A 12,007-nucleotide genomic window follows, 5' to 3' on the forward strand; every position below is an offset into this window, starting at 1 on the left:
CTTCTCAGTCGAACCAGTTTTGGTTCTGACAAATTACACGAAAAAATACCTAATAAACGGAATTGGTTTTGGGAAAACCAAATATGTTGTTTTGTGTCATTTAGCATTTTTTCCACTAGTGAAAAGAGCATTTTTAAGATATTTGTTATTCTAACTTGATACCAAAGGAAATATAAGATCTTAGGGTTTTTCTGAAAATCTTTTTATTCACCAAACAAAAATTCTTTTTATTTTATCAAAACTCATTTCCTATCTTATATCAGCATCGCTTCATTCCAAAAGAGTTAGTTACAATAAAGTCCACGAAACGGTTGCTTGAATCAGTGATCTTTACTTTCCAAAAAGAAAAATAAACTACAATCTCTGATTTACGGCGCCAAAGCATTTCCATCTTTCCTATTTCAAGAAGTTGCAATTGGGCATCTCTCTTTCTTTCCATCACCTGCCCACCCCCGCCCAAATCTTATCCAATCACATCCTCTCTCTCTCTCTCCTCAATTAATAAACTAATAAAATTATGTTCCTTTTACTCTTTTTCTACTCCTCTTACCTCTTAATATTTCTCTGTAAATCCAATGAATTTATACATAAATATCAGGATTATTTTAATGGGGAATAAAATGTATGACTAGTTGTTCTTGAAATACACACCCCCTTTCTTCCTTCTAACTTGGCTTTCTCATTTCATATACTTTTTTTTGGTTGATTTGAGTAACCCACAAAAAAATAAGAAGAACCAGATTTATTCCCTGATTAATGGAGGGCTCTGCTTGTGAACGCCTTGCTTTTGGGAGGATGGGTTTTGGGTATTCATATAATTAATCTTGTCTTTCTAATATATTCTTCTTGATTGTTTGTTTTTTCCACTTTTGGTCCATTTTGTTTATTGTTGTTGTATCCTTTGTATTCTATTCAGATGTCAACATTACAGGCGAAGGTGCTTGATTCGGGCTCCTTGTTGCAACGAGATCTTCCCTTGTCGCCATTGTCACAATGAGGCCACTGTAAAACATTCATATACCCTTTTGACTTTTGTGTCTTTCTTTTTGTTTTTCATTGTAGTGTGTGTTTGTTTATTTATTAGAGTTGAGCAGCTAAGTTGATCTTCATTCAACTTGTAACACATTCATATACCTTTCATATGTTGTTTGGATTTGTGGGTATTCATTTCTTTTTACTTGTTTGTGTAAATGTCTATTAGAGCATGCTGCGCAACCCAATGGATCGGCATGAACTAAATCGATGTGATGTTAAGCAAGTATGTCGAAGCCTTTCCATTTCCTGCACTCTTTTGCTGTGTTTACTTCAGTTTTACTTGAGCTTGGTTTATTGATTTGGTTCCCACGTGATCTCGTTACAGGTTGTTTGTGCTGTTTGCGACACAGAGCAACCAGTATGTATGAAGTACAACTGTCGAAATCTTTGTTGTTAGGTGTGTGAATTGTGATGTTTAAATTTGTTATTGTAAATGCAGGTGGGACGTGTCTGCACAAATTGTGGTGTTAATATGGGGGAGTATTTCTGTGAGATATGCAAGTTCTATGATGATGATGTAATCTTCTGCAGCTTTGTTGATTCAGTCCAGCTATAAACCTAACCCATCTGAAAATACTAAACAGAACCAATTACATTCCATGCTTTCGTTGAACATTTCGAGTTGATGACTACATGTTTCATATTTGCAGATTGATAAAATGCAATTCCACTGTGATGATTGCGGGATTTGTAGGTGAGTTTCCAACTTTAATTTGCTCTGGATTATGTTGGAAATTTAGAGCATTTGTATGATTTGATGAATGTTACGTTTGTCTTAAGTCAATTGGTAAAGGGGTCATCACTTAAAACAACGTAGGATATAGTGAAAGGATAAGTTGTATATATCATAAAGCTGAAGATTACAAGTATATATAGCACAACTATACAATAGTAGCTAAGAAAGAAAGATTACAGAAGATGTGTAAAGAAGAATAAATAGAAACTATATCCCTAGACATAATGAGAAAATATACAATGGAATCATGAAGATAGATAATGATATACAAGGAAATCAAGAAGATAGCTTAGTATCTTTAAGATAGCTTAGTATCTTTATCATGCCCCCGCAAGTTCGGCGGGCGAGGAGTCATGCCGATCTTGAGAAGCAACGTATCTAGTCGGGGCCGAGTCAGTGGCTTAGTAAGAAAGTCAGCCAGTTGGTCTCCGGTAGGAACATGAACAACACGAAGATGACCTTCTTGAACTTGCTCACGTATGAAATAGAAAGCAAGAGCAAGGTGTTTCATTTTTGAGTCAAAAACTTGATTAGCACTAAGAAAAGTGGCACCCAAGTTATCACAAAAAATAATAGGTTGTTGAGTAATATGAAGCTTCATTTCATAAAATAAATTACGTAACCATAAGAGTTCACCAGTGGTGTGAGCAATAGCACGATACTCGGCTTCGGTAGAGGAACGAGCCACACGTTTTTGTTTCTTGGAGCACCAAGTAATGGGATTGCGACCCAGGAAAATAATGTGACCCATTGTAGAGGTGTAATCGTCTTTGTTACCCGCCCAATCCGCATCCGTAAAGGCATGCAGATGAGAAGGAGAATCACGTAAAATATTAATACCATAATCAAGAGTACCATGAAGGTAACGTAATAAGCGCTTCAAGGCAAGCCAGTGATCGGTTGTGGGACAGTGCATGTACTGAGATAACCGATTTACGGCAAAGGCAACATCAGGACGGGTGAGAGTTAAGTATTGTAAGCTACCAAGAGTAGCTCGATAATCCTTGGGAGCTTCCAAAGGAGTACCCGAAGATGCTAGAAGAGGAGTAGTGACAACTAGAGGGGTAGTGGCAGGTTTAGCTTCAAGCATGCCCATGGAGTCTAGTAAATCACTGATGTATTTCCGTTGACTTAGAAAAAGTCCACTAGAGGTTGGTATTACTTCAACACCTAGAAAATAAGATAATGACCCCAAATCTTTGAGTGAAAACCGAGTGGCTAAATGTTTAACAAAAGAGGCAAGGTGAGTTTGAGATGGACCCGTTATAATAATATCGTCCACATATACAATGAGATAGATGGGTGTGGGTTGATGTAAAATAAAAAGAGAGGAGTCTGAGGCAGTACGGATGAAGCCGAGACCAACAAGAAAGGTCATGAGTTCGGTGTACCATGCCCTAGGAGCCTGCTTGAGGCCGTATATGGCCTTGTTGAGACGACAAATTGCTTTAGGAGAAGAGGGGTCAATGAAGCCTTGAGGTTGAGCCATATAAACAACCTCATTAAGAGTACCTTGAAGAAAAGCATTGTTAATGTCCAATTGTCTAAGAGACCAACCGTGAGTTGTGGCAAGGGTGAGAATAGTGCGAACCGTAGCCGGTTTTACAACAGGGCTAAAAGTTTCATTGTAATCGATACCGGGACGTTGTTGAAAACCTTTAGCTACAAGACGTGCTTTGTAGCGTTCAATGTCACCATTAGGTTTGTATTTGATACGAAAGACCCACTTGCTTTTGATCAAATTAGTGGCGGTGTGAGGTTCAACAAGTTGCCAAGTACCCATAGTAATAAGGGAGTTATATTCATCTTCCATGGCTTTCTTCCATAAGGGGTGTTTAAGAGCTTGAGAAACAGTGGTAGGAACAAAGTGTTTAGGAGAGAGAGTGGTGAGGTTGGCATACTTAGGATTAGGTTTGGAAATGTTATTTTTGGAGCGGGTTATGATGCCAGTGGGAGGTGGAGGGGGATCAAGGAAGGAAGTAGTAGAGGACAAGGAGGGTGAAGGGGATGGTTGAGGTTCATAGCTGCTGGTAGGTAGGGAGGAAATAGAATCAGCATTAGAGAAGGGAGGGTTAAGAGATGGCGACGCAGCGAGAGGAGGAGAAATAGGTGAGGTAGGAGTTGTAGGGGATGTATGTGACGTGAGAGTGTGAGGAGAGGGAGTAGGCAGCGGAGTGTGAGGGGAGGTAGGTCTGTGAGATGGAGTAGAAGGTGGGGAGTGGGGTGAGACAGTAGGAACAAGAGGAAGAAATATTGAACACCAAAGATCAGGCGATGGAGAATTAGGGGAGGCAGTGTGTTTAGTGAGGGTGGAGTATGGGAATTCGGTCTCAACAAATCGCACATGTCGCGAAGTGTAAATTTTGTGAGTGAGAGGGTCAAGACAATGGTAGGCGCTTTGTGACTTTGAGTAGCCAATGAAGATACAAGGAGTAGATTTTGAGTCAAGTTTGTGAGTGGTGTAGGGGCGTAACCATGGATAACAAAGACACCCAAAGCTACGAAGTTTTAAATAATTAGGAGGGGTGTTGAAGAGACATTCATAAGGAGATTTATGAGCGAGAGTAGGAGTAAGCATGCGATTGATGAGATAAGTGGCGGTAGAGAATGCATAGCTCCATAATTCAAGAGGAAGACGAGAGTGAGTGAGAAGAGATAGACCCGTCTCAACAATATGGCGATGTCTCCTCTCCGCAAAACCATTGTGCTCAGGAGTGTGTGGAGGAGAGGTTAGATGAGAAACACCATCAATGGTGAGAAGAGTGGTGAGAGCTTCATATTCACCACCATTGTCGGAGTATATAGTTTTGATAGATGTTTCAAAGAATTTTTCAACTAAGGCTTTGAACCTAAGAAAAATAGGTTTGGTATCAGATTTGTGTTTTAAAGGATAAAACCATATGTATTTTGTGAAGTGATCAACGAAAATAACATAGTATTTGAAACCATCGATAGAGTAAACAGGAGAAGTCCATAAATCAGTATAAATGATATCAAGCGGACCATGGGAAACCAAAGTAGATTTATTAAAAGGGAGTTTATGACTCTTATTACATTGGCATGCATCACAATTAAAGGAACTAAAATTAGAGACATTGAGATTAAATCTAGTAGCTAAAGATTTAAGAATAGAAATAGATGGATGGCCTAATTTGTGATGCCAATCAAGAGCGGAAGTAGTGGTGGTGGAGAAGGCAATGGCCGAAGGAGAGGAGGGCCATTCATAGATGCCTTGCTTTGTTGGTCCGTTAAAAAGAGGTGCCCCCGTGAGACGATCCTTCATAACATAGGAATCACAAGAAAATTCAATTAGGAGATTATTTTGAGCACATAATTGAGAGATAGAAATGATATTGCGAGACATAGAAGGTGCACATAAAACATTTGAAAGACACAAAGATTTAGAGGAAGGAAGAGAGAGAGAGAATGAACCAATATGAGTGATAGGGAGGCCCGTACCATCGCCAATTACAATTTCTTCCGTGCCATCATATGGATGATGAAGAGAGAGTGTGGAGAGGTCATTGGTAACATGGTGAGAGGCGCCGGAATCCAAGAGCCAAGGGGAGGAAGGGGAGGAGGGTGAGGCAATGGTGGTGAGATGTGCTTGGGGTGCATTAGGACGTGGAGTATGAGATGAGGGTGGGGGAGCAGTAGGCTTTGCATAGGGGAATTTTTCTTGAAATTGAGGGCAACGGTAGAGAGAGTGGCCAAAGGTATGGCACCATTGGCACTTGCCTTGGTAGCCTTTGGTGGGTTTCTTGGAGGTAGGAGAATAGTGTTTGGGTGGGTTAGAGGAGTGACTATGGGGGTCGGTTGGAGCAGGGGTAGATGCAGGGGAACGGTAAGGACGAGTGGAGGTGTTATGGACAGTCACAGGAAGAGTAGGGGAGGGAGTATCTTGGCAAATTGAGTTCTCACACACAAGAAGTTTCTCGTGAAGCTCTTCAAATGAGATTAGAGAGTCACGAGCACTTACCCCATTAATAATTGCAGCATAAGCAGGATCCTTGATCCCATCACAAACCTGTTCAATAATATCTTCAGGAAGGACAGTATCCCCGAGAACAAGTCTTTGGTTCACACAAACACGAACCGCGTTAATATACTCGGAGATGGAAAGATTGCCTTTGGTAAGATTTTTGAACTTGGTTTTGAGAAGTTTGAGATGGCCTCGAGAGTGACGAGCATAGGTATTAGCTAGAGTATCCCATGCATCTTTAGAGTTAGAAGCACGAGCAACTAGCGGCACGATGGTGGGATCAAGTGTGCCGATTAGAGCACCAAAAAGTAACTGATCTTGGCGCTTCCAGGTAAGGTATTTAGGATTTGGAGTGGTGGTTGTCGATGTTTCACTCGTGGTGGTGACAGTGGGTTCGGGTTGGGGATGAGTGCCATCCAAAAATTTGGAGAGTCCATAACCAAAGAGAGTAGCTTCAAGTTGAAGCTTCCACGATAGATAATTAGTGGAGGTAAGTTTGAGGATACCTGAGAGGTTGACAACAACAAGGGGATGAGTGGGTTCAGCATCATTGGTAATGGTGGTGGATGTCATGGTGACGGCCGGAAAAAAAATTTCACAGGTCGTGGATAGTTGGCTCTGATTACCATGAAAGGATAAGTTGTATATATCATAAAGCTGAAGATTACAAGTATATATAGCACAACTATACAATAGTAGCTAAGAAAGAAAGATTACAGAAGATGTGTAAAGAAGAATAAATAGAAACTATATCCCTAGACATAATGAGAAAATATACAATGGAATCATGAAGATAGATAATGATATACAAGGAAATCAAGAAGATAGCTTAGTATCTTTAAGATAGCTTAGTATCTTTATCATATAGAGGCTTTAAATGTGGAGTGTCACTCTGGTATTCGACCGTAAGCACAAAATTGGGAGAATTTAAGAAATCGATGCAACGAGTTGATGAAACACTTGCTCCACAGGGGAGTGTAAGCTCCAGTTCACCAGTTCATCAATTTTCGCGGAACGTTGCTTGTTGCTTTGAGCGTTTGTTGTCCTTTTGACTATAATTTTAGGCGTTGTAAGACTTCTCTCATATTGCTGGATGGTTAGAAACTCTCTTTCAAACATAAGCACCAAAGCAAATTCATCATCACAAATCTTATCACACATTTGTTCTTAATTGACATCGTTCTTCGTGAGCAAGAACTTTGTTGTTATTCTTTTTTGTATCTCGAGAGAGGATTCCGTGCAACCCACGCTCAGTATAGGGTCGAAATACTTCTTTTGGAGAAGTGATTACACACCTAGAAGATTCACATTCATCTTGTTCATCTTTGTGATCCTAGTTGTACTGTTTTTCCCTCTAACAGATTCCGGTTATTGAAATTTTTCTGGTATTTAATTACCTATGTATGGTCACTCGTTCTCGAATATATGCATAATTGCGACTATGAAGTGTCTGTGAGGTTAATTTATTATTCATTTTTGAAGTTTGCGAGGGATTAATTATTGTCGTAAGAAATGCTGGTTGCAATGTTTAGATGTACGTATAGATTGTGAATATCTAGATGCTTTTCCAAACTGTTGAATTTTTTACTTTCTCGATTTGTTACTAAAATCAATACGGTAGTGAATGATTTTGCACAGAATTCTGATGGAATTGGATCATTTTGAATCAGGGTTGGTGGCCGTGAGAACTTTTTCCACTGCAAGAGATGTGGTATGCTGATTTCCTGAATAGTACCCATGTAATAATTGCTTTGCATTTCATTTCTTTGGAATCAATAGTTTCTTGCAATATAAATTTTATTGTGATGTTTCTATCTGTTTTATAACTAGGAAAGGGTAAAGATGGTTACATCTTAACCTTTCTAAAGCGTGCCTAAGGTGAGAATGGTTTCCATTCTTGTTTATATTCCTGTTGTGCCTTTTTATAGATGCAAAGTATCTTGAATTCTTGACAGTTATTGGTTAGTAAAACACTTTTCACTTGTGCTAATTATACATGAAAATTTGGGAAATAGAAGGAAGCAGTTTTAAACACAGGCGAAGCTAGTTGGGTTAAGGGATAAGGAATGGGGGAAGGCCCCTTGCCCCTTTCCTCTGCAGCATATCGAGTAAATTGTGTGCTCCTGAATGTCTTATTGCTGAGCTTGATTCATTCCTAATCTTGTCAAATGCGTATTGGTATTCTCTTTAGCTAAACTTTCAGTTGTGAAGTCCCAGTTTTCTTTCTTATCAGTTAGGACTGAGTTTCTTTATGTTTTGAGTCTTGACTTCTCGAGTCCCGGCTGAAGGCAGGATCTCTTGTGCTTGTTGTGTCAGAGTTGATTTATCCATGACATTTGATGAATGCTTCTAACACTCCCTCTTCCCCACAAGAATAAGGGAATTAGAATTACAATTGCTTAGGGGGGCATTCTCTTCATCTAAAAAAGAAATAGGAAAAATAAGTTTAAATAAGTTCCAATGATTTCAATCATTTCAATCATTTCTATTAACATTCAAGTTTGAATAAGTTGTAATAGGTTACATAAGTTCCTAAAAGTTGAAAAATAAGTTCCACTACGTGAAGTTCCAATAATATAAGCAAAAATATAGTGAAGTGTAAGCACCATAAGTTGTGGCTACGAAAATCTGTTTTGTTTCTTTTTTCAAAGAAGTGAAATTGAGGTGAAAAGTAGCCTGCAACATGCGCAAAGTAGAGGCTTTGGTTTCTTGTTGTACGCAATGACAAAGTGTCGTGCAAAGTTTATGTACAGCAAATTCCTTTTTGATATATTGTTTTGTCAAGCTAACTTAGTTACCGACTTCTTATATCAACATCAGGAAAGGATTCATACATGTTCATTCAAAATGTTTCATTGATGAGAGTCTTTTGTGGATAAACAGAGGCTCGTAAGCACAGGCATAACTTCTGGGGGCAACATATTTTTTGATAGAATTGATTTCAAAATATGTCAGTTCTCTGTAGCTACATAGCTTGCGACCTGCCGACCATTGGCAGTTTGATTTCCTTGAGCTTTAGTAGACCTGAACCCAATTTAGTGCATGAGTTGGAATCTGCTTGTGTTTCTTTGGCTCTTCCCTTTCTTCCTATGATCTGGTTGGTGAGAGAGATAGAAGAGAATAGTCTACACCACATACAAGCCTAGTTGAATTTCATCGGAAAACTAATTGGAATGGTTAAGTAACTCACTAGTTTTATTATGTTAATCATCTTCTGTTTTTTTCCGGTGTAGGAAATCTAGTCACAACTCACATTCAGGGTTGTCTCTTAAGGCTTTACTTCACATGTGAATCCATCTTTAATTGTAATCTTGAGGAATATCTCCAGTTTGCACTCTCCTATTCAATGAGCTCTCCTTTTATATCCTTGGGAGGATCATCATTAGCCCTGACACCATAATAAATATTCCATAGGCATGCATTGGATAAGAGTTCGACTACATACAAACCGAGTGGGGTTCCGTCCTAATATCAATTAATAACAGGGGAAGTATCCCATTGACCTTGTATGTTATAAGTTAAAAGACTCGTGCAGGGGCTTGCACAAAGAGACACCATTCTAGAATTATATCTCTAGCTCATTGGAGAAGCTAATAAGTGAAGCCATTCTTGTGTACAAATTGCTATACTTTTGCCAAGTAAATTATAAATAATCTTTTATTTTTTCTGTATCTGGTAGCTGAAGTTGATTCTATAACTTTTTGCTGCATGGTAAACAAATTTCTGAAAAATATCATTGTTGGTGTTTTCAAGGATCTTGCTACTCAGTGGCTTTACGCAATAATCATATGTGTATAGAGAATTCCATGCGCCATCACTGTCCTATATGTTATGAGGTTTGTTGATCATTCTTCTCTGATTATACTACATTTGGTCTGCTTGCTTTAGATGTCACAAACAGTAACTGACAAACATTGCCTGCTTCTCTACATTAGTATCTTTTCGACTCCTTGAAAGACACCACTGTCTTGAGATGTGGGCATACCATGCATTATGAATGCTGTCGTGAGATGATGAAGCGCGATAAGTAAGCATGCTTGCAACCTCAAATAAACATGATTTATGGAGTGATCCTCTTCTCAGTAATTTTTATAAGGGTTTTGACACTTTTGCAGGTATTGCTGCCCTATATGCTCAAAATCAGTTATTGATATGTCTACAACCTGGAAGAGATTAGATGAGGAGGTAAGCTTGCTATATCCATGCTTATGTAGTAAGATATAGCACCAATACCAAAACCACAAATTATAATGGTTCAGCATCTCTGTAGATGTTTCCTTTCAGTTTTTTGAACCCAACTTGTTAAGTAGGTTGAGCATCCTTCAGAGTTGCTCAGGGAGATACCAATTGGACTCAGAATTATTACTGATAGGAGTTTACTGTCTAACTGAACTTTTATACTCACTGCGCTCCGTAATGTTTTTCACATTTTACATTTTAAGGTTGTCCTACCAAGATTTTCAGATAATTTGGTTCAGTTTCCTTTTTAGGATATTTGAAATTATGATAACATTCTCCCATCTACTTTTTCTCTAAAGTCTATACTACCTACCAGTTTTTTTCTGTTCTTAAAATGTGTGGCCAACTTGCTATGAAGCAAATAGATAGGGATGAAGTAAGAACAACTCTTGTCTCCCATCACAATCAACCTTTCAAAGCTTGACAACATTTCTTTGTTCTTCTAGATTGAAGCAACCACAATGCCGGAGGATTACAGAAACAAGAAGGTAATGCCCACTTATTTTTTTCATTATCTAGGAATTCTCCATGCGCTAAGAAGTATCATTTACCATTTTTTTGGGATTATTCCACCATAACTATATCTTACTGATAGTGATGAGAAAAAATTTGCTGCAGGTTTGGATTCTTTGTAACGATTGCAATGATACGACAGAGGTTTACTTCCACATAATTGGGCAGAAATGCAGCCACTGTAGCTCTTATAATACCCGTCAAATTGCGCCTCCAGTCTTTCCTTAAAATTATCAAACAGTCAGACAGAAGCGTACACCTTGTGTTAGCCGCTTTTGGCTGGATAACACTCATTTTTCTGTTGCCTTTCTTTCTTCACTGCATCCATTATTGTGCAAGTTAAAATCAGTAATTTGCACCATTCATCATCATTTGGACAAGCATTGTCATATGTGAACTTTATAGTTTCTGGCAGAAGTCATTCTCATCATAATTTTTCAACCTGTAAATTGAAGTCAAATCTAGCCATATACATTCACTTACGTGTAAACATTGTGATAATATGGTCGTTTATCATTAGTTCATGCTATTCTTCAATACTTCCCTATATCAAACAAGGGCATCATTCAAAGTTTCTAACAGTTATTATTATAACTAACTAAAATTCATAAAATCTTTTACCCCTCTTTTTAAAACTTCCTAGTTTTAAGAATTGGGAAGAGCTCCTAATAAAAGCTAAAGATAAACTGATTTCTAACAGTTATTATTAGTTCATAAAATAAACTTGTTTTCTTTCGGATAGACGCGTTGCGAACCTAACAAAAATATAACCTAATTAATCCTCCTAATAATATAGTAATGTAACTAAGGATCGATCCTTCAAGCAGATGGTTATTCTATGATTAGCTATAAGACAATGGTAAAACTAAAAAAGATCAAGATTGTATATAATAAGATAATAAAAGAAATATCCCCATTAGTATGAATTAATAAAATGATAATATTTTCCCCCAAATATTCGATTAATGGTTCACAGGGAGTGTTGCACCCTAAAAATTCCTTAAGCCTCCCCCCAAGTATCTATCTGTCAAATTCGATCGAAGTTGTGTTGTCTTTCTAGTCATAATCAATATCTATCTATACAAGTTAAAGGATAAAGTCCTAAAGCTATAAACTCGGTATTATAATCTCTAAATAATATATATCATATTTAGAGTCCTAACACCCCCTCAAGTTGGGATGTGCACTTTCCGCACACCCAACTTGGACATTAACAAAAAAACAAAATAATGTCTACCAAGAGCTAATTTAGTAAATATGTTGGCCGACTAAAACTCGATAAGAACGTAAGATGGAGTAAGAAGCCCCCTTAGTCAATGCATCACGAATAAAGTGTCAATTAGCTTCAATGTGTTGAGTGTTGTAAACAGAAAATCGTGTCTCCCCATTGAGTACCCTATGACGAATAATACCCCGCTCTAATTAGTTTAGATCGAGGAAAGAATAAATAACAAGTCTAAAGTAAAAAAAAAAAATTAACCCATATTCTAAGCCCGGCCTCA

The 12,007-nt window shown here is 38.1% G+C and overlaps 1 protein-coding gene across 1 annotated transcript; it reads left to right on the forward strand.

Annotated features, from left to right (window-relative positions):
* Nucleotides 1-411: 411 nt before the first annotated feature.
* LOC104883552 (E3 ubiquitin-protein ligase MIEL1) lies at nt 412-11,044 on the forward strand. The gene is made up of 12 exons (XM_010668094.4): nt 412-806; nt 917-1,004; nt 1,202-1,258; nt 1,361-1,393; nt 1,475-1,552; nt 1,686-1,729; nt 7,424-7,464; nt 9,507-9,589; nt 9,689-9,780; nt 9,869-9,938; nt 10,439-10,480; nt 10,611-11,044. Exons 1-12 carry the CDS (start codon nt 757-759, stop codon nt 10,731-10,733), a joined length of 801 nt encoding a protein of 266 aa, XP_010666396.2. The 5' UTR covers nt 412-756; the 3' UTR covers nt 10,734-11,044.
* The last annotated feature ends 963 nt before the right edge of the window (nt 11,045-12,007 follow it).

The sequence above is a fragment of the Beta vulgaris genome, chromosome 3 (assembly GCF_026745355.1).
Source record: "Beta vulgaris subsp. vulgaris cultivar EL10 chromosome 3, EL10.2, whole genome shotgun sequence".
NCBI lineage: Eukaryota > Viridiplantae > Streptophyta > Magnoliopsida > Caryophyllales > Amaranthaceae > Beta > Beta vulgaris.

Coding starts and splice junctions, on each gene's coding strand:
- LOC104883552 (XM_010668094.4), top strand. CDS start 757: ATGGAGGGCTCTGCTTGTGAACGCCTTGCTTTTGGGAGGATGGGTTTT. Junction 1,005..1,201: donor ATTGTCACAATGAGGCCACT/GTAAAACATTCA, acceptor AATGTCTATTAG/AGCATGCTGCGCAACCCAAT. Junction 9,590..9,688: donor ACTGTCCTATATGTTATGAG/GTTTGTTGATCA, acceptor TCTCTACATTAG/TATCTTTTCGACTCCTTGAA.